General features: G+C 40.1%; 1 protein-coding gene across 1 annotated transcript in view; it reads left to right on the top strand.

The window, feature by feature from the left end:
• Positions 1 to 18762, top strand: part of LOC112982753 (cysteine-rich protein 1-like) — a 34348-nt gene extending 15586 nt beyond the window's left edge. Inside the window, exons 2-4 of the mRNA XM_026099374.2 lie at positions 2975 to 3069; positions 12025 to 12079; positions 16323 to 18762. Of these exons, the coding sequence (XP_025955159.1) occupies positions 2975 to 3069; positions 12025 to 12079; positions 16323 to 16405 (233 nt within the window). The 3' untranslated portion in view covers positions 16406 to 18762. The remainder of the gene's footprint in view (positions 1 to 2974; positions 3070 to 12024; positions 12080 to 16322) is intronic.
• Positions 18763 to 22833: the final 4071 nt, after the last annotated feature.

The following is a 22833-nucleotide window of genomic DNA, read 5'->3' as shown; positions in this document are numbered from 1 at the left end:
AACGAAATAACCATCTAAAACTACACTGGATTTGGCAAGGAAAAACTGAGGAAGCTTTTTCTTGAAGTTTTGCAGGCCTAGACCTATATTTCACCTTGACTTTAATGACCATCTTCCTGAAATACCGATTTTTAACAATTTTGTCAAGAAACATCTCTTTATTTTATATTCTTACAAATATACTTCCACTTTCTCACACAGCAGTAGTAACAGAGATAACGAGCTGGGACATTTGACTAGGTGAAGTTTTGTAAAGCACATTATTATGGACTAATGCAAGCAGTTCTTCTCTGCTGAAGATTTCTGCATTGTGAGGATTAGTTTTCTGGGTAGCGCATTCTTATGCAGTAAAGCGGTAAGATGTGGTTCCACTGGTCTGAAGGAGGGTGATGTGACAGCTCAACCAGGAAAGAGAGGATTCATGCCAGTAAGTGGGAGCAGCTGACTCCAGGGACAACATGCATTAACCACAACATAAAAGTTGGGAGTCTGAATGGTCATGTCCTCCATCTGCATCCTTGTCTGGCAGACTGAAAAATCCTTTCACAGGATCCCTTAGACCAACCTGTCCAAGACATATGACCTTATTTATAAAAGATGCTTTCACTAGAGCAAAGGGAAAGAGGGAAAGTGCTGTATACATTTGTACTGGCTAGACAACTGCCTTTTTTGAAGAAGCTCACATTGTGACGTAATTGTGACAATACCTTATTGCTGTTTTATCAATGAGGAATATGCAGCATGCTTGCCCAGTATTTACCCAGCAGGCCAGACATGCAAATAACAGTACATCAGTCTTGCTGATATCCTTCCTATGCGGCCACACTTACCCTTTCCTGGGGCACATCCTTCCCTTCCCTCCAATGCAAAACATTTTTCTTTAAGTACCAAACTGTGAGATTTAAAAAAATAAAATCACAGTCTTTCAGAACAATCTCAACTCAGACAGCAAAACCATTATAAGGTTCTCAATACTGTAGCATCTGTAATCGCTTTTACAGTGAACTTTGGGAAGAAGGCTCAGGGACTGAGACCTTTTTATTGTTGACTACTACACAGAGGGGAACCTTTGAGTGACAGCCAGATACCCCAAGAAGAGGAAATAGCACTGGCATGGAGAGATCTGCAGCTTACCTTGTGTTTGTCCATGGCTGGGAATGCTTTCCTGCCTACTGGAAAGGGGGAGCTCTTCACCTGCCCCAGACGTCTCCAGCATTTGTGCCTGGGGGACACAGAAACAACAGTTACAGCCACAGTGCTTGAAATAAGCTGAAGGCTCCATTGCTCAGATCCTGTCGGTGGGGATACCACCAGGTCCGTACATCCCCTTAACTCATTTATGTACAGAATAGGGCACAGTGTGTGAAGACGTTCATTTTCTCCCGCCAGTAAGCCTGTATTAGGGGCTCCGGACTCACCATTAGAGGCAACCATACAGAAGAAAGCAGGACTGAAAGGTGCCTCTTCCTGGGATTAATTCAGGATCAGTTTAGAAAAAGCCATGAGGAATGATGAGGGGGATCACTTCATGGAGCAGGGCAGAAAGCGTTTGAAGTTGTGGTGGAAGCACAGAAGGGAATGTTTATATCAGAGGACTGGTGAATTTTTGCTCCTGAGTGGTGGTGAACTTTTTCTTCCCTGTGACTCTGCCATTGTCTACATGGGCCCTTAAACCAAACCCTTCAAGGAATCACCTTTAACCCATTCAGCATCTGACTAGAATGGATGTGTATGGATCTGAGTACCAACTTCCCCAAAGTTTAAATGTGGATCTAGATTCACTGAAAGCTGTAAGTTTAGTCTTGGACCTCATTAGCTCCACCACCGACTGCCTACTTCCATTCACAAAGGCAGAATCCTGGAGGTAACAACTAGGGGATACCACAGTTCAAAATCTAGTCAGTTTTACAAGCAAGAGCACAGAACTTGTTTCAGATCCCATCATTGTGTCTGGGCAACCTGGTAATATTTGTGGAATAGGTCAGTATGCTTCTGCTTAAACTAGCAATCCTCACCAAAAGGGCTTCTGGCTGCTGCCACTGCTCTGTCTCTGGAGCTTCTACAAGTCTAGGGGAGCTGGCGGGGAGGGGGGGGGTGTTGCCTGTGCCATGGGTATTGTGTGAGCAGGACTGTCATGTGAACATTGTGAGAGCTGAGGGCTCCCAGCTGCTGAGTTCATGGTTGTCCATCTGTTCTGGTCATCTGTGGAAGCACTTTGTGACAAATGACTGGGCCTTCCTGGTTTACATCGGATGGCTATGAGGGCACTTGCAAACTTGTGGCAACACAAGGCATCTTGCACAGTGCTTTCCTTCCCTGCTTTGTGCAGTGTGTAGCTGATTTACTTGATTTACTGGTTTAGGGTAACAAGAGTTTTATTCGAGGGAGAAAAAAAGAAGTAGACACAGAAAGATGTCTCTGCATCAATTAAAATTCCTTGTGTTAGTATGGATCCTGTTCTATGTAGCAAGCTAATAAACACTGCCTTCCTCTTCAGCAGAGAAATACACTAAGTAGTCATAACAAGACATTCAAGTAGCCACTGTATCTTCCTGGGTGTCTTTTTATTCCTATTAAAAAACACACCAAGAAATCATCACTGCTAAATAGTGTGAGAACTGGGAAAGGAATCCTACAATATATGACCAAAATATTTCCCCAGCTGTTTGAAGTAAAGAAGAAAGAAGATTTTTATCCTGGCTAGGATGTGAATTTTTCAAAGTTTAGTGCTTAGAAAGAGTAAACTTCAAACAGACAGAGACACAGCAGTGCTGGTAAAAGTGACTCATAGAAAAAAACCTGAATTGTGCCTGTGTTAAAGATTCTACCCTTCCTTTGATATGAGGGAAAAATTTCACCTTCCTCCCTTTCTTTGGCAAGTAATACAATGGATCAAAGACCCATTTCACATGCATTTTGCTATTAACGAGTTGCGTGGAGTATAATTACTCATTTCCTTTTCTTTTGTTAACAGCTGAGAGGAAGCGTTCCCTAGGCAAAGACTACCACCCCCTTTGCCTGAAGTGCTGCGTGTGCAAACGGCAGCTCAGCCCAGGCCAGCACGCAGAGGTAGGAAATAAAGTCTCCATCTGTCAAGCTCGACGAATTATTGCAATCCTTAATGATGGGTCTCCCAATCCCTGTTTCAAAGGGCTGGCTTGTCCTAGGTTGTACGGAGGGCTGCATGCAACATGTTTAGGTTTTTGGGGCATGATAGATAAAAAGAGAAAGGCTGACAGAAGGTGGGCGTACACTACAAGTCGCAGACAGATTAGAACTGGGGCAATGTGGAGGTCCAACAACCACTTGCTAACATACCCTGCTTGCCATAGCAGCAAAGATGAAGCGTTGAGTGTTTGTTACGCTGAACAGGCATGCAGCCACCCCAGCAACATGGTGGCCAGGATGTGTGCATCACAGGCAGCGTTGCAGTGAACTGAACACAGTATGGCATGCTTTCCCAGATCTGGACAAACACCTTTCTGTAGTGGTACATATTCACAGAAGAAGGCTGATCTGTCAAAACTGAGGGGAAAGGGAAGTATTTCAGTGTTTTGTTTTGTTTTGTTTTTTGCATAAAACAGCTCTTTACAGCTGTTGAAAGACACATTCTATATTTTTGGAAAAGTAGTCCATGTTTTTCAGTTGGAAGTGACTATTCTGAAAGCAAAACTAGCTACAAGGAAAAAAAAAGAATTTAGAAGCAAATGGAATAAATGCGACACTTAAAAATTACTCAGACACAAAGTTTCAAGTGACTAAGAAACTTTTTGAAATGTAGCTTATCAGCAAGCAAAAACTATCCAGGTTGCTTTTTTGTTAAGCCACAGGCAGAAAGGTTTTGAAATCCTGGCAGTTTTCCTGGAAAAGAAAACTCTTCTCTGCCCAGTGTTGTGCACTGAGAGAATCAGAGAACTATCCCAAGAAAGAAGGGGCAGCTCCCAAAGAATGGTGTGAGAATACTTGGTGGGGCTTGAAATAATTTCAGGAAGTGTAGTTCCTTTCCTGCCCACAAACGCAATGTACTGAACTCTCAGGAGTATTTTCTTGGTTGATGACACACCTGATGGTCCTTCATGCGCCCTGCGGGAGCCATCAAATTGATCAGTTTTTTGGAGAAGCTTGAAACACTGACAAAAGAAGGAAATAGTGGAAATGAGTTATGTGCAGCTGTCTGTTGCCAGTGCAAGCTACTGTCCTAAGGCAAAACATTTTCTAGAAATTTAAGAGACTTTAGGAGCCAGGTATTCAGCTACCTGCTGATGTAGAGAAGGCCACCCATTCTCAAGACTGAAAGGACACCAAAGTCCCTTAATTTCAGAAGAGCCAGGTGCCACATCTCACTAAGGTTTTTAATCCCGGTATTGTGGTCTCTCCTCTTATCTCCATTTTCCTTTTCCATTTCTTTGGTTAAAGAATGTCTTCCCATTTGTTGTAATATATTTTGTAAGGTCTAACTCAACACATCATTGATAATTCCTCCTTTACCTCTGTTCTTGGCTTCTAACGTGTAGAAATCTTCTCGCTAAGTCCTAGTTCCATTTTAAGTAAGATTGCCTGTGTTTTCCTAGTATTTTGGTGAACAAAGTAACTCACTTAGTTAACTATGAAGTTCTTTCTGACAGTTCCCACCACCACCACACACCTAACCTTCCTTCCTTAGCATAAGGTTTCATCTCTGAGTAAAGCAATTCTAGGATTTGTTTTGTTTTGTTTTCAGGTCCCTGACACCCCTGTAGTCTACATTACCTGTTGAAATGCTAACTGCACAAAGTCTCTGCCATTTAGGAAGTAAAAGCTTCATCTTTCCATTGTAAACAAGCCATCTCACAAACAGTTCCTTTATAGCTTATTTACTATGCCTTGCTTCTCTGTAAGAGCCTCTTGGTTTATCAAATTCTCTCAGACAACTGTTTTTGTCCTCCACTGTGCTCTCTGCTTTGTCATACTAGTGACAGTGCACCAGCCTGGCTCTTCCAGTGCAGGCTTTAAACCTCCCTGGGCCCTGGTTATCTAATCAGGTAGCTGAAGTCTGTTCTGCCATTTTTACTGATACTGTAACCAAAACAAGCAAAATTGCAGGGCAGTTGTAGATCAGATGCTGAGAGATGAGGCTTCCTCCCACTTACTGGAGCTCCCTCTTGTACAGTGTTTTCATATCAGTTGCCCAAAGTTACATGAGAGCCTCAGAGAGGATTCACAAATGTTCCCTTCTCTGCTCTTTGCTGCAACTGGCCAAGCCCAGCCTTGAGTCTCCTGGTAACCAATATTTTCCTTTCTGTATTTAATGCACCTGCAAAATGGAGACAAAGAAAAATTGTGAAAGATATTGGTGGAAAATGCAAAATATTTTTATTATGAGCTGCTGAACAGTTTGGTTGTTCTGTTTACAACTGAAACTGAAAGTTCTATGAAATGAGTTGATGAAATTGAAGTAAAACGCATATCCCAGCTGGATCAGTGGAGAAGGCTGATTCCCAGCTTCTCTGCTGTTTCACTGTGGGCTGCTGCTGCACAATGTCCCTGGGAGTGAGTGGGTACAGTCAGCCCCCTCAACAGAGCTCTGTGCTTCTGCCTGCTAAATCCCACTCCCCCCTTGCACCCACACCAAATCAAGGAGCTAAAAACCTGGCTTTTGGCCTGTAGACACGTTTCACAGGAAACCATCACTAATCTCACCCACTTCTAACTAAAGCAGAATTACCATATTTCTGGGTTTGCAGCTGTTGCGGTGGAAGCATGGAGAGCTCCCTTAAATTGTTCCCTCCCCCATACTCTTACTTGATAACCACCTGCCCACCCCCAGCATCTATTACCTCCAGTCTTCCAAAATCTAGTGAACTGGATTTTGCGAATCACGCTTTTCAAATAAATGTTCATGACTCTCTAATAAACACCTATAATACTGGTGACCTGTCATGAATAGCAGTAGCTGTAGGTTTAACCAAGCCAAACAACAGAAAATAAGCAAGAAAAACATGAACTAACGTGGCATTCAGGGGTGGTCCAGGTTTTAAAAGCAAACTGGACAATTTGTGAACCAGTTCTGTAAAATATCTAGGCTATGCCTGTTTGGATCAAGACCCTACACTATTTTGGGGTCCATTTAAGATTGGACTTTTTCTCTTGACTTTGGGTTCTATCTACAGTGGTTGCAAAACATGTGCCAATGGTTGCTGGAATGTGAAAACAAACTAATTCCCTTTGCTTTTCCTCAGACCACATATCTGTAAATTGTTTGGACTTTTTTGTTGAAGCTTATTATTAGCTATAATTTACTTATGAGACTATATGGACAATTAGCGGCCCAAAGCCCTGTAGTCTTGTCTCAGTACTAATAAGTACCTCAGTCAAAAGAAGCCCACATTTTCATCCTAGAAGTTAGCTACTGGATAGAACTATAGGTCAGAGCTTTTGAATCCAGTTGCACACCACCTAACTTGACATAGCTAATTCAAGTACCTAAATTAAGACCTTATTCTAAAGTTAAAATCTAGTTTCTCTGTCTGCTTAGTAGAAACAGGCATGTGCAGTAGGTATTCAGCTATATGCAGGATAAGTCACTCTCCAGATGGTGTTTTCTCCATTGAACTGCTCATGTGTACCAAATTTAGATTAGGCTCCTTAGGTCCTTTTGCTGAGGTTGGTTGAAAGCTCCCCACACCTTGAACTTTATATGCTATATCTAGAAAACAGAAGTGTCAATACTTCGTATGTCTATTTGAAAGTTACTGTTCTCTAGGGTAAGGAGTATGTCCTACTGGACACACATACAGTGCTCGATACAAGAAGATACCGCATTCTCCAGTTGTTACTGCAACGTAATACCAAGTTAGGAAAATATACACAACCTTTGACAGAAGGGAGTCTCTAATGTGAGGATGTGATTATGTTAGTGAGCATTTTGTATAATCTACATGTAAATTACCAAAACTGGGAAATTAAATGTGGAATAAAATGGTTGACCAGGAGCAGGATCTCAGGAAGACCTTGGGGAAAGTACAGAAGCCTAACTTGTAATGTTCCTCTTCTTGATCTTATAATCACCTCCTGAAACACATGGAGCTACATGAATGATGAGCAAGGTCAAGGAGACTTTGCCTTGAGGAACAGTCTGACTCAAAATGCCCGGCGTGTATGGGAATCTTTTGGTCAAGTTTAATCCCGTCTGATCTGCACAAATAGCTTGAATTCTCCTTCCCCGGAGGAAGTTTGCCCTCTTCTAAGATGAGTATACACTTAAAAGGGCAAGACAGGAGAATTCAATGGATTCCGAGGAGGCAATTGTCTGCACCATTTCTCTGCTTTTATCAGGGAAGAGACAAAATACAAAGCAATATTGTACTGTCCCTATGCTTTTTAAAAGGAGGGTGATAAGTAAACTCTCTCTCACTGAGATATTTCTCTCTGTCCTTCTTCCCTTTGGTATAGTCAGCCTTTTTGCTTCCTCCAAAGTTTTCATATATCAATAATGAGTACAGTCACAGTGATTTAAGTACCATTAACAGGAACATTTTGGGGGAGGAATAATGACATGCCTGTAGCCACTACTGAAATGTTCTGGACTCAAGTGAATTTTTTGGGAGCCAGAGAAACTGAACAATTTTTAAAGAAAAAAATTAGATCTGTGTCTCCTCTGGAGTACTATCATGCATACGTTAGTAACATGTGCTGACCTCAAGTCCTGACAGCAGTTTGTTAGCAATAGGTTCTGGCCCTGCACTTAATTATTCATAAAAAAGAATCTCTGTAAAAATCTTAATCCAAACATTCTCCCCAAACTTAAAACTAAATAAAGAAACTCGCCTGTACCATCTCAGTGGTCCTCATAAATTTGCACTAATGTAATTACAAACTGGCTAAAAGCTATAAAATAAAAATGCTTATAATATGTACCTCGAGTTTTGTAACTCTGTAAAGCAGGTTGTAACATAGCAAATAAAAAGAGTTGTAGAAAATACCAACCTTAATACTAACAATAATGCAAAGCCCAGATGGGGGTACAAAAGGTAGTGCAAAATCCTGCACCTGGGAAAGAATAACTTCATCCACCAGTACGTATTGAGGACTGACCAGCTGGAGAACAGTTTTGCAGAGAAGACCTGGGGGTTCTGGTGGACCATCTGAACATGAGTCAACAATACACCTTGCAGCAAGGAAGGCCAATAGCACCCTGGGCTTCATGCGGAAGAACGTTGCCAGCAGGTCAATTGATGTGGTTCTTCCCCTCTGCTCAGCCCTGACAAGGCCACACCTGGAGTGCTGTGCCTAGTTCTTAGCTCTGCAGTACAAGAGAGACATGGAGGTACTGGAGCGAGCGCAGCAAAGGGCCACAAAGATAGTGAAGGGACTGGAGGACCTCTTCTGTGAGGAAAGGCTGAGGGGGGGGGGGTTCTTCTCAGTGTGTATGAATACCTGATGGGAGGGTCTAAAAAGGATGGGGCCAGACTCTTTCCAGTGGTGCTCAGAGACAGGATGAGAGGCAACTGGCACAAACTGAAGCAACTGAAACACAGGAAGTCCTGTCTGAAAATAAGAAAACACTTCCTCAGTGTGAGTATGGCTGAACACTGGAACAGGTTACCCAGAGAGGTTGTAGAGTCTCCATCCTTGGAGATCTTGAAAAGCGGTCTGGACATGGCCATGTGCAAACTGCTCTAGGTGACCCTGTTCGAGCAGAACAGTTGGACCAGCTGATCTCTACAGGTCCCTCCCAATCTCAACTGTTCTGCCATTCTGTGATCCATGATACCTTGTCAGGCCTGAATTGTATAGTCTCAATATTCTTGTGTCAAGCACCAAACTGACTATGCAAGAGCAGCTCTTTTTAAACTAGACATCCAATTTTGTTTTGAAAACTTAAATGACAGAGAATCCCATATACACCAGAATGAGATATTCAGTGTAAGCTGCTATAAATGTGCATTTTGGCTCCAGCCTGGTCTTGTCTGCAATTTTTGCAGAAATCCTGTTCCAGATTAATGAGCAGTCCCCTTCCTATGGTGGTAATAGTAAACCAAAACCATGCTGTCCTCTCTTAACACCTCTTCAATAAAAGATCCTGAATCTGATCTTTGGTCTTTCTCTGACAGGGAAGTTTTCCACACCAAGAATCATTCCTCTAATTATCTGAATCTTTTCCAACTTTCATCATGTGTTGAAAGCACATATACTAGAACCAAACACAATATTAAAAAATAGACCTCATAGTGTGACACACAATATTGCTAGAAGACCTTAATTGGTAGCCCCATGTATGTACATTATGAACTCTCTCAGGCACTGCAAACCCAGATTCTGCTATGTTTTATCCTAAGTCCTGCATCTCTTTTTCAGTTATCGCTTTCCAAAATACAGTTGCACACCTTGTAAATGGAACAGATTCTGAGCTGTGGGACTTTATATTCACCTGCATTATTTTTTATGTTATTCAGATGAATAGAATCTACTACTGGGGGCAGGTCTGACATCTATCAGTTTTTATAATGGCTGCAAACCTTGCCCCAATTTCGGATTTTCTTCCAGATTATGGTGAAGGAAAGTGAAAGGCCCAGAAGTGATTCTTGCTTTCATGCTTACGATGTTTCCAAGACCAGAAGTCTGGTTCTAACCCAGAATTTATGTGCCACTTTAACGTTTGTATAGGACTAATCCTCTAGCAACATGCTGTAAGGAACTAAGGTACATGTCCTAGAAAAATCTTTCACATTAAATTATTAAAATAAGTGCTTTTGGCAATTTAACTGCTAGTCTTATAAAAATGCTGCCAGGTTTGTTTGAGAAGGATTCTGTTCCATGCTGACTAGCATTAATTGTGCTGCCATCTTTTAATTCCGTTCACTAACAATCTTTTACTCAGACTTTCTGAGATTTCTTCCTGGGACTGTGTGATGCTAACTGGCAGATATTTAGCTGGGTTATCCCGTATACCCTTTTGGAAATTAGTTAATTTCTTTTCCCCCAGTGCTCTGATATCTCCTCATCATTTAAGGACTCATTATAAATAAATTCAACTAATATCTTCAATTCAGCAAGATGGCCAGCCAGCTCTCCAACTCTTTTCAAACTCCTGGATGCAAGTTATTCAGTCTCATATGTTTACAAATGCATAGCTTCAGGAGTCACACTCCAACAGCTTATTTACTGCTGGCATAGAAAGTACTTTACTATTCTTGTAGAATATGACGTATCATTTAGCTTTTTTCTGTATATGGAAAATAAATTTTTATGAGATATTTCTGCTATTTCATGCTTAATGTATGGACAACAGCTTTACTATGTCAACTTAGGAAAAGGTCTGTACTATTTAGAATTTCTGTATTTTTTCATTTCTGACATACCTACATTTATCGGTATGTTTTCTTCTGTCTTATAGTAACATTTTCTCATAGTCCTTTATCAGTTTTCCGAACACAGAACCTGCTACTTTATATGCATTACTATCAATTTCTCCCCTTTGCCATTTGTTAGATTCTGTATTTTTAACTTCCTTCTTTCACTGAAGCTACCTTTTTTGACTACAAAATCGCATATTTCAGGATAGTTTTCTTGTTATCACATATATTGATTTTTTTTAAAAAATCTCATTTAAAGTAATTTTTTCATGATTTTACTTAGTGTGAGAGTATTAGTCTGTCTGAAGGGCAAAGTATGTTTTTTATTGATCAGAACTATAGCTTGTTTTTGCTTAATAAATGTAGTATGCTGGAATCACTTGCACAGCTATTAATTAATACTTCAGGGATCAGTTCATCAGTAGTTATCAGAATAATCTGTAATATAAAAATACTCCACACGGAGTATGGAGCACTGGAAGTTATCATCCGATTTCTAAAATCACTGACGTTGCACTATGGTAGCATAGGACTTCCAGCATATGCCCGCTCTGCCTGAAATTCCCCATGACTACATTGCTTTTGTCACCCTATGCATATCTAATCCAAGTTTAAAAAGCAGTCTATCACTGCTTGACTCAGTATCTGTATCAGATCACCACTGGTACCCCAGTGATGGATGAGCCAGAATAGCAATACACCTGCACCACTGGGCTGGCGCCCTGGACTATCAGGAGCTCTGACACATGTTGTGATATTTATGATATAGGCTGCCACATACTTCCATACTCTCCTTCTCACTCCATCCTTCCTAAAGTGGGTGTATCCAGAAATGCCAAGATGCTAAGCATTTGAAACCTTCTGCCTCGCTGATAGAATAACTGGAAACACTGCAGAGAATCTATCTAACTGGAGCTAACCTTTTGCTTGCTAGTTATTCAGTAGCATCTGTCCAGGTCTGAAACACATACCAAAAGTGCCTAAGTGTTCTTCAGTCATTTATTATAAAAGCAATCCTCAGCATAATAAACAGTCCCAATTGCACAGAATCACAGAATGGTTGAGGTTAGAAAGGACCTCTGGAGATCAACTAGTCCAAACCACCTCCTTAAGCCAGGGTCACCTACAATACTTTGCTCAGGACTGTGTCCAGATGGCTTTTGAATATCTGCAAGTATTGAGACTCCACAACCTCTCTGGGTAGCTGTTCCAGTAAAGCACTGGAACAGTAAAGAAGCTTTACTTTATGTTTGGACATTTCAGCAGTTATACCACAGATAGACATAACCAGCTGTTCCTTCCTGGCTTGATCTGGTACCTTTAACAAGACCAAGATACGTAGCAGATTCTAGTAATGTGACACATACATTATCAGCAGAGTTGGGTTCTGGGCCAAGGTGTGAAACCAATTTCTGATGCTTCTCGAGGCAAGTGGCCTGGCACACCTCACATATAAACAAAGCATTTCTGCAATAAACCACAGCTGGAATAAGGAAGATGGAAGTTGTTCTCTTGGACAGGCAAAATGAAATAACATGAGGTTTTGATGTATTTATAACATGCTAGGTACTGTAAATAAAAAAGTCCCTGACCTTGTAGGAAGTGGTTACTTTGCTCTGTGGTAGAAAAAAGGGAGTCCCAGGAGTAATCCTTCATAGTCACTGAAGTCTTCTTTGCTTTTCTTTCACAGTATGATGACAAACCCTACTGCAACCACTGCTACCTGCAGCACTTTGGACCAAGAGGTAACGTCTTGTCTACTCACTAATGTTTTACTGCTATAATCATTCAGTTTAAGAGATTTATTTTCAGAAGTACCTGCTATGTGTCCTCAGTTTTCCAAATATGATCATATCTGTACAGAAAAAGAAGTAATTTGTTCAAGTAAACTGCATTCAAAAACATATAAATAATGAAGATAGTTAACAATCTGATCTATGGATAGACACCTTATCCAGGAGGGCAGATATTTTACAGATGCAAATACTTTGTGGGTGCAAATTTTTCATTTTAAAAGTAGATGCTGACTTGAAAGATTTTGAAAAATATTTTGAGTTAAAGTCTTTCAGTTTCACACTGCAAATGCTTAGCCGGTATTTTCCTGGATCCTAGAATGAATACAAGAACAAGTATTGTTAGATATTTCACAGCCCACAGCTGGGATTGGGCAGCTTTTTCTCTGCTAAAGGAGAAAAAGGCCTTTCACACACCCCTGGTAGGTCACGTATTAACACATACATTGGTGTTATACAATAAGAACGAGAAGGATGAGTGGACACAACCATGGACTACATGAAATGAGATTGCAACACACATCTGAGTTCCATTCTCCCTCATCTCTTGTTCTAAGAGCACCTGCTGGTGCACCTAGCGTGATGAGTCCCTCTGCCTGCAGTAAGAGCTGGGTGCACACTACTTGTAAAATTCAGAGTGTTTACAGAGCTTCCGCACTGCAGACCAGCCCATACCATCAGCCAGAAAACTCTGTCCAGAGCCTAAAATAAACTTAAAATCTATAGTAAAAGACAAAGTGCCACAACTTTAGTGTGTCATACGAAGAGAGAAGCAAAGAGCCAGGGTATTGCTGAATCCTAAGTCCTTGCAGTAACTAATGATACATAAAATAAAACTCCCACATCCTCCTGGAATACTGGACTGCAGTCTCCAAATTCCAGAGAAACTCCACAGTCTAATGGTTGGGATCACAGAGATTAGACAGAAAAATCTGTTGACAGTCTCTCAATAGCAAATCTAAAGACTGTTTGAGGTGGGAGTGTGAGATGTCCTGTAACTGACCCACCCGAAGCCACCAGGAGTACCAGCAGTTCTACCCCAATTCTGCCAGCACTTTTGGCCTATCTTCGGTACTTTAGGGAGTGAAGAAAGACTAGCAAACCCAGTCAAATTATGAAACTTCAGGTTTAGGGGTGGCAAGAAGGAAAAAGGAAATTCCTTGTTGACCTAAGCAGACAGTGGAAACCTGTAAATGTGGGACACTATATGACAAATATAACAGACAGCTAGACCCCTGCCGCCCCTGTTTGCCTGTAAGACTGGCTGCAGCAAAACACCATCACAAAGCAATAGCTTCAACTCCCTGCTTCATTTTACATTCTGCAGAATGGAGATGCGTCTTTCAATCCAATGCACGTTAGCTTGTGAGATGTAGCCAAACTATCACCTACAAATCCTGATCTTATATTTGCAAAATCAAAGCCATACTTTTAATTCTTTGTTGTCTTCTCACTTAAGGTTGCCTTATAACATTTATGAATCCACTGGTGATGATGCACTCACCTCTGATCCACGCCAGGTGCGGCTGGTGAAGAGTATATCTGTTATAGTATCATATCAAAGAATGTGAAGGAGCCCCTTGTTTTATGTCCTGGATATTCCTACAGTAATATAACATTTTAGCTGAAAGCAAACAACAGACAGACTCATCAGGAAACCTCAGGCTGGCTTTATTTGCATCCATGTAAATATTCCACTTGCCACAGCACCCCTTTTATCTTTACCTTATTGCCAGTGCTGTGAGGTAGGGCTGTGATATATCCTAATTCTGCAAAGAGGAAATGGATACAGCTAAGGAGGTAACCGCTTTACCCAGGATCACACGTGACATCTTTGGCAGACAGGGAACGCAACCTTAGATCACAAGAGTTCCAAGAAGAAGCTTTACTACAAGGCCACCTTTTTCTTGCAAATAAACTGCCTGTTGTATTACTCACACTTCATTTTCATCAGTGTAAAACGGGCAAGTACCCTGAGGTAGGCATTAACTATTATTATTTGCAATAGCTCCAAAGTATCATCAAGATCTCCTTGCACCAGGTGTTGCATATACACATGGAAAATCTTTTATCAGAAATTTACTGTAAAACTAAAAACATGCCAAACATGGGAGAAAAACAGACAATATGGAAGCAGAACAAAAATTCAGAACAATTTAATGGATTTTCCAAAGAATATTGGAGTAAAGAAAGAGACTGAGTCTCTATCTGCTGACTCACAGGACAGTGTCCCCTCTCCAAATCTTTATCTACGGTTGTGAAATCAGCATGAGGTCACCATCTTGTCTAACGAGTGTATTATTTCAATTTTAAATCACACTTAACAGAACAAATGCACAGCTGGCATATGTTAGGATACAGGGCACAGCTGAAGTTTTGCATATCAAGTTAGAGCGATACTGGCTGAGCTGTTTGGGAGAATGCTGTGTCTAGCATTTAGACTTTATTTGACTGGAAATCAAATTGACCCTTAGTTGTATGCATATCTCAACTATGCTTTACGAGTCTGCTTCTAATTCACAGCATAACCCAAATGGATTTTATATCATTTTAACTATGCTGCAGGACTATGTTTTATACCATAACATATGACATCATTGCAGCTACTGTATTTGCAAAGAAACAATTTTTTCAGTTTTTTTGGCCAGTCTCAACATAAACATTAATATCAATGACAACACTATTACAGCTACAGCTAGCAGCTTTTGTTGTTTCTAAATTCAATGTTTTATACATAAGAGAATTACAAAACTGCAAAATATTGTACTCAAACCAGATTAAACACATTTTTTGGCGTGAAACAAATAGTATGTTTAGTTGTGAAGATTTTAAAAACAAGAAATGTCAGAATTAAATTTTTGTTCTGAAAATTCCAAAAAGATTGTTTCAAATCTTTTAAGAGTTTTTTAATTGTCTGAAGCAAATAAAAAAAACTCAGCATGAATTCAGTTGACTCATATATGCACCTTTTCTCAGAGGAATGTTTTGTACATTTTTTAGTTGATCTAGTGTTGAAATATTTGGAATAATGCACCTGGTGGTGTGAGACTTTCATGAAACTCCAGTTTCTCAGTTGGCTTAGGGAGCCAAAAAGGGATATTCTGGTTGATCCAACAGAGGCTTGCAGTAATCATACCTCCACGTACCCAGACGTATGAGGTAACTAACTGGATGAAAACTAACCATTTGGAGGACGGGATGTTCATTTTTAGGGTCACTCACCTGTCTTACAATGCAGTTGCTAGTGCCTTTTCAGGCATGGGGCACAGCTGAGCAGCCAGCTGTGTCAGCCCTTTTTTAGTAAAAGAATGAAGTGGTATTGGCTTCCAGTGAGTGTGAAACTGCACTCCTACTGAATTACTCTCCAAAGGCATCTTCCAACTGTAGGTTGCTGGGAAGTTTGGCAATGTGAAAAGCTGTATCTTTGTGTTGGGTAGCTGCTCACTGAAATGACAGAGTATTATGTTTTCAGTAACCAGTTGGGTGACTGAAACTTCTAAAGAAGGAAAATGATGAATGGCCAAAGAGTGGACCCCTAGTGCAAAGTCAGCAGCAAAGATACCTTCTGCTAAAACCTGAAAATTCCAACTACCTAAACATCTTCAAGAATTTCCACTAGTTATCAAAACAGCAAATAACACAATCCTGGCTGTCTCTGAGAAGTTTCACAGCCAGCAACTCTATGTGGGCAAATATTAGTGAATCATTTTTTTCAAAGTATTCAACATAATCTACATGATTGACACTGCACAAGTTGTTTATGACATTAGACTAAATTCTCTAAATGAGAGCTATTGTGCAGTGGTGTTTTATGCCAAAACAGTCCCAATAATTAAGATATCTAGTTTGCATGTCAAAAAGAATAAATGTTATTGAAGCTTATGTTTAGTTTGGTTTCTCCTGAGACTAAGTTCAGCAGAGTTCAGTTTCTAATTGAACAGCTTGCCAAAGCTTCTACAGCATTTTGAGTAGGCTTAATTTCCTCCTGTTCTCAAAGGTAAGTAGAATCTTTGATGAGGTTTTTTAAGATGACAGCACTACAGATTAGGATTGAATACTGAATTTTACACTGCATTTCTTTTTAATTTTAATTACCCTGGCCTCCTGGAAAGTTACATGAGTTTCCTTTTGTTCCTTTCCTCCATGGTCCTTTTGATTAATTTGCTGTTTTCTTTTCATTTCTTTTTTTTTAAAGGAACAGGACGTCCAACTTCTCGCTTGTTTCTTGGGGCAACTTCTTCTTCCAAGGTTCCAGTAGGAAGCAAGAACAGATCCTAGATGACAATTCTTTAACGTTCAGACTGTGGAGAATCATCACTGGATCATGATGAAATGACAAGATGCCAAAAAAGTGACTTTTTCCCTTAGAGTATGAAAAAGAATTCTAGTTTCAAGAATGACTGATAATCCAGAAAAACTGTAAAAGAAAATACTCTTCTAGACTGAAATAATTTTTATTGTGCTGTGTCAAATGAATTTTAATGAGCAACAATGAATTTTAATGGCATGTAGCCTGGCTTGTTTAAAGAGGACACATTCATAACATATACTTGATTTTTTAATAATTTACAAATTGTTGTTTTACTCATCTGAATTGACAGTCGTCTCCTGAAAACTGCTGCTTTTCCCAGTGTATTGGACTCCGAGGTAGAAAGTCTCTCAGAAGGTCTTCTTCCTATTTCCAGTGCAGAATTGCTCATGGAGGTACAGTGAGTTCAAATACCCCAAACATTTGGTTACTGCAGAGGATGTGAGTGAGATTCTTCAAGTTAAAATGGTTGTTTCTCTCCTGGTCCAGTGGATCTCCACAATTACATGACTCAGAGATGAAGGTGTAGACAGCTGACAAATACAGAAGCATACACATGTGTAAAGACAGATGTCTCTGTATCTGCCAACTCACAGCTAAATTCCACTTCCCCTGATTCTGTACTTGTTTTGATGATCAAGAGTCAGAGTTAATTAGCATGTGAGTAGATCCATTGAAATCGACACATCTGGGCCTACATTTCGTGTTAGGTTCTTCATTTCTTCTGACCATCAAGAACACTTTTGATCTTATATTGTACATTCCTACCCCTGGATTTTTTTGTATCACCTTCTCACTTTGCCACATATCTCCAGTGTAGTCAGTTATAAGTAAGAAGGAACTTTCCATCATGGTACCTAGATATAGAACACTGGAATGCCAATCCATCTGAATTTATATATAAAAACAGACTAACCAAGCTAACTAATTAATGTAGAGAAAATACTTCCATAATAATGTGGTATCATCATTCTGAAATTACTCCTTGTAATACAGATGATGGATTTTAGGATTTCATCATGTACTATAGCTGAACCAAATTATAAAACTCCCAGTTACTATATTTCTGCTATGTCTTTGAATAAGTAGCTATATTATTTCAGTATATGAAGAAGACTTTTCCATTTCTGATTTACCTGTACAGCAAGTTTTCAAAGCATATTTCACTATTACTCTCTAAAGAATCATTCTCATCTTTAATTGAAATGTTTTTTATTATCAGCTCCCAGTACAATTCCATCTGCAAACCTTGGAAAATGTTTTTTCTGTGCCTGATGTTCTTCTCAAAATTTATCTGTCAATACAGCTAAAAGGTAAAACTGAGTTATTGAAAACTCTCATGCAAATGAATGGTGATATAAGAGATCTTTGTTTTCTTTTTTTTTCTTTTGCATGCTTGACTTCATGTGTTACAGCTGAGGGTATTTAATTTATTTTATTAAACCCCAGCTGAATGTGGGAGATAAGAGGTGTCTTTTCCTCCCCAAAAAATGAAGCTGTCCTTAAAACAGGGTTCTGGGATTTAGGAGCTAAGAGTTCCTCGCATGCCTCTCACAGCCTTACTTTGTAATCCCATGACAAGACTATTCCACTTTTGGTGTCTCATTTCCCTATACATAAAATATGGAATATACTTCCTGACCTGACAGGGACACTGGCAAGCTCCAAATCACTGATTGCAAATTATGCAGATACTAGGCTGATGGTAGATATGGAAATACAAAATTGTGTACTCCTTCAGATCACAGCACTGGCTAGTGCTGACTGATTAGAAATGGAATAAATTTTTGGTTTTGGCTTTTTTTTTTGACCAAAACCAACAACAGCAAACAAAAATCTAATATAAACCTTGGTGATATCACAGGTTCTGGATTTCCTCATACCACAGGCTGGACTGTGAAGCCAAGCCATCTCTTGTAATGTATACTTTTTTCCTTTCAGCAGGTAGCTCAATAAAAATTTCAATCTGCTGAAAAATACATTTGTAACTACATAATTTATGAAAAACATACCCTTCAGTTTATCTCAGAAATAGAATGGAATAATGAAGACATTACTTAAAGGTAGCAGCCTTTTCATTAAGAAAGGAAGGTTTCATCATTTAAGCTAAATTACAGTCTTTCAGTCTGGAACATTTTCTTCTTCATTCTCTGTTCTTCAAGGCTGTTCACAACATCATAGAATTTTCTTAACAATGCAACAACATTCTCTCTTTTGTTTTCCTGTATCTGTTGATATTTTTACATGAAAATTTTATGCATATCATGAAAAGTGTATTATAGTGCTAAATAATCCACGTTCTATTTTACTTGCCACAGCTGCCAACAATTAAAATAGCAATATAACTGTTTTAGAGATGAAGTACCTGTCATTATCTTAGGTATATCTATTATCTAGGATTTTGGGGCACCTCCTGTTAGACTTCAGGGGGATTTTCATCCTTTTTTTGAGTGATTTAAATGTGCGATTTTCAAAGAAACCTAAGGAAATTAAATTAATGGGCATTCAAAACCACTCAAAGAAAATATTTTGTTCATAGCACATATGCAGGCCCCATGATGTTAGAGGTGGTGTGGGATTGCTCTAGGCACAGCACATCAGGGCCTGGAGGGCATGGACAGCCCTTGCTGTCCCTGACCAGTCCCTGGGGTACCACACAGGCAACACATGCTGCAGGGCTGTGCATAAGGACTGCCCTGCTCATCATGGAGCATGGGCCAGACCTACCCTTGCTTTCATGCTGAGAGCTAAAGTAGCAGCGGCCACAGGGAGCTCTGTATCAAGGCATCCTTGTGCAGCTGACCAGGAGACTGCTTCACACATGTCAACAGTAATATGCAATACCTCACTCATGCTGTTTTGCCTGTTGAATTTTCATGCCTCATTTGCCTGTGGATGTGTGCTACCTCTTCAAAGTGCAGGGGTGTTGTGCATGTATGTGGTTTCTGCTGGGTGTGCTGTTCTAGCTCTCTAGTCATCATTAGAGCATGGTTATTTCTCAGACACTGTGCAATATGCAAATACACGCACTCTCACTCTTTCGCAGTCCCCCATAGCCAGTGGGCATGCAAGAACCTTTCCTGTATGAATTTATAAATACACAAAATGAACTATTATGGTTGGCTGCTACAATCTATCTGCTTTCCTCAATTCTTGGTCTCAGGATTTTCAAGTTCTTTGCCAATAGTAAAGTTATGGAAGCATTAAAAACTCCAAAAAAATGGGAAAGAAAGGAAGAAAACCCACAAACATACAGGACAGAAACCAGGAAAATACTCTTACTATGTCACTGTGCTATGGTTGTCCTGTGAAAAATCAGGGCTTCATTGTGCTGGACAAAGTTGGTGGGGAAAAAGTCTGTTCACCAAGGGATGGTGGCAGGCACCAAGATGCAGGGAGAGGGGTTGCAACTGGAGCACAGAGAAAGAAAGTGACTTTCTTGGGTGCCCAAGCAGTTATTAACAAAGGAGAAAACCAAGCCAGGTCTCTTGGGCCTTAGCTGCCCTGCTCTGCCCTGGGAAATTTCATTTTTAAAGTGTTTTTTCCTTCTTTTTGTATGTGCTTCTTGTGGGCCCAAAGCTGTCCTGATCTCCTTATTCAAAGGAAGACAATGAAGCCCTCATGTCTGTTTCCATCTGGAGAATGCAGTAAGGGAAGAGATGTAGCACAGATAAAAGGGTTGGGCAGCATTAGACAGGAGAGCCAAAGTAATGACAAAAGGAACTTTCAAGGGCTTTAAGAGAAAGAATGCCCCAAAAGGAATGACATGTGCATACTATCTCTGATTTTAATGCATGAACAGGGCAGTGTGCAGCAGTGCGATAATCTGCTACAGTGGATCACTGAGGTCTTATTGGAGAGGCTCTGGTTTTGAAGCCTTGATAAGCCTGTCCTGAGCTGAGTGAAAACTTCAAATAGAAATACCATGAAAGCAGTCTATATTCCCTAAAAGACAGTTACAAACTGATTCAAAGTTTGTTAACACCAAGAAATTATTTTCATGAGATATACATCATGTCCAAATGACTCTGGCTTTCTGCAGTCCTATTAAAGAATACATTTGCAGAGTAAACCCTTGTTGGTAAGTACCTGAAATAGCATTGGTCAAAATTTCCACAACCCAACAGGGTTTTGGCTGTAATTAACAACTTTTGTCTTATCAATAGTTTAAAATATACATCCTTTTACATGTCTGATAAATAAGTTAACACCTCCATTCCAAAAGCAACTTTCAAATCAACTTTTTATATTTGTATTTGCTGTCATGCCCTCTGTAAAGTGTCTACAATTTTCCTTATTTACCCCTCTTCGTACTCTTTGGAGAACTACATACAATTGGTTGTATCTCCCAAGTACTGAAGACAATTTATTCATAAAGAAATGTTGTCACAAAAATCCTTAAAATGTAACTAGTTTTGCTGTGGCTTTCTCTGCATGCTTTTCATGTCAATATTTACAATTACCTTTAAACATAGATTCATAGAGTTGTCACTGTAGGCTCAGGGAAAGGATTAGTCCTGTTCAGCCATGGCAGATTGAGGGTTATTAGGTCTGTGAATAAACCCAGAGCAAGGTTATCACAAAGTGATGAATAGTGTCATTATTTATATTCCAAAAGCATTTATAGTCTCCAGCTTAGATCAGGATTCCTCTCTATGGACGACCACACATCTACAGCATCAGAGTCAGTTTTTGCCCTGACCTGTTTCCAGTAATCAGTTGGATGCAGGAAAGCACATCTGTACAATAGCATGCATGCTCATACTGTCCTGAAGAAAAGCAGGAAAACCCTGGAGGAAACAGGAACACAAAACTAATTGAAATCCCTTGCCTCTGGCCACAGAGGAGTAATGATAACATGTTTTGAGAAATATGCACACAGCCAGCCATCAAATCCTAAATTCCTATCACTTCCCTTTTCATCTTACCCTTCCCAACAGGTTGGCATCTCACAGTGACCTCTGATTGGGGGCTTCAATGGTGTAAATGTCTTCAACCTAAAATGCTGAGGCTTCACAGGAAACAGGACGTTCTCCAGTTCTGTAACATCTTAGGAAATATTTGAAGGTAAAAAAGCAAGCTGTGGGCTCAAAAAGGTAAATAACAACATCTTACAAAACTTTTGGAACAGTTTTAAAAATAGAACCTTCTTGGAAATAGAAGTGCTATCAGCAAAAAAAACAGGGAAGTGATATAGCTTTATTGCTGTCTCCTCTGTGACCGTAATTGCTGAATCATGACATGACCATAACTTCAGGGGAATTTGGGAGCTCCAAATACTCATCTAATGCATTGTTTATCCAGAAGAGATGCTGTTAAGGTGACATAGTAGTTTTGTGAAGATAAATTAGTAGGGTGTCTAAATGGCTGTAAATTATTTTCCTATAGAACGTATTTTGGAATTAGCCAAGTTGCACATCAGAGAGGGAAAGAGAGTCCTGGAGAGAAGAAAGATAAAATCACAGCAAATAGGGTCATCATCCTAAACTCTACAAACACAGTGTCTTCTTATGTGAGATTTGACTGATTTTTTCCTATTATTCTTGCTGGAGTAGAAGAAGGTGTATGAAATTGCTTAGGTATGGACTTTTCGGTGAGGAAAAGGACTGTACTGACTGACAGGGTATTGACTTTCATACATATGCTTTGGTGAAGAGGCTCAAAGACTTTACCCTGAAAAGAATGGCTTTATTACAGCAAAGGAGGCAGAGTCCAAGGTAAGATGTTCTGGTCACTCATTTCATTCATGTCGAGTAAGTTTCAGTATCAGGACAAAGAAAAGCAGGAGCAGATAGTAGGTTTCAGGGCAAGAACGCCCCCCCCCCCGGTCTTGCTCACTTTTTATATTTAGATTTTTTGAGGTGGGGGGGATCCTTCTTACTTGAGAATTTTAGACAACACCAACTGTGAGCAGTTCAAAGTGGGTGGCACAAAGGACACATCAGCTTGGAGCCTGCACATCAGAAAGGTCACTGAATTTTGCTGTTTTCCTTCTTAACCAAGCCTTCATCTCTTCAGAGGCCACTTGCCTCATAGACTGAATGCAGTGCTTATTTCAACTAGAGCAAGCCTAAAAATGTACCATCTCTGCCAGTTCAGCTCTTTGTTCAGTTCAAGGTGGTCTGCTTGGCTCAGATCCGCTTGTCTCTAACAAGATCTCTCTCTTACTGTCTGGCCGGCGCACCTCTCAGGGTAACTGGCTAACTCAGAATATAAGAGTGCTCAGAAGCAATCTCTTTCCTTCTTTTCAATCTGTCCCTAGTGGGTGATACCACTGCAGAATCTGATAAGGTGTCCTGTGAACTGTGGGACTAGTGAAGCCTCATTTTCATAGGAACTGAATTTTCACAGAATGGTTGAGGCTGAAAGGGACCTTTAGAGATCATCTCGTCCACCC

The sequence above is a fragment of the Dromaius novaehollandiae genome, chromosome Z (assembly GCF_036370855.1).
Source record: "Dromaius novaehollandiae isolate bDroNov1 chromosome Z, bDroNov1.hap1, whole genome shotgun sequence".
Taxonomy (NCBI): Eukaryota; Metazoa; Chordata; class Aves; order Casuariiformes; family Dromaiidae; genus Dromaius; species Dromaius novaehollandiae.
Note: the sequence above shows the minus strand (reverse complement) of the source record. Positions and strands in the feature narration are given on the sequence as shown.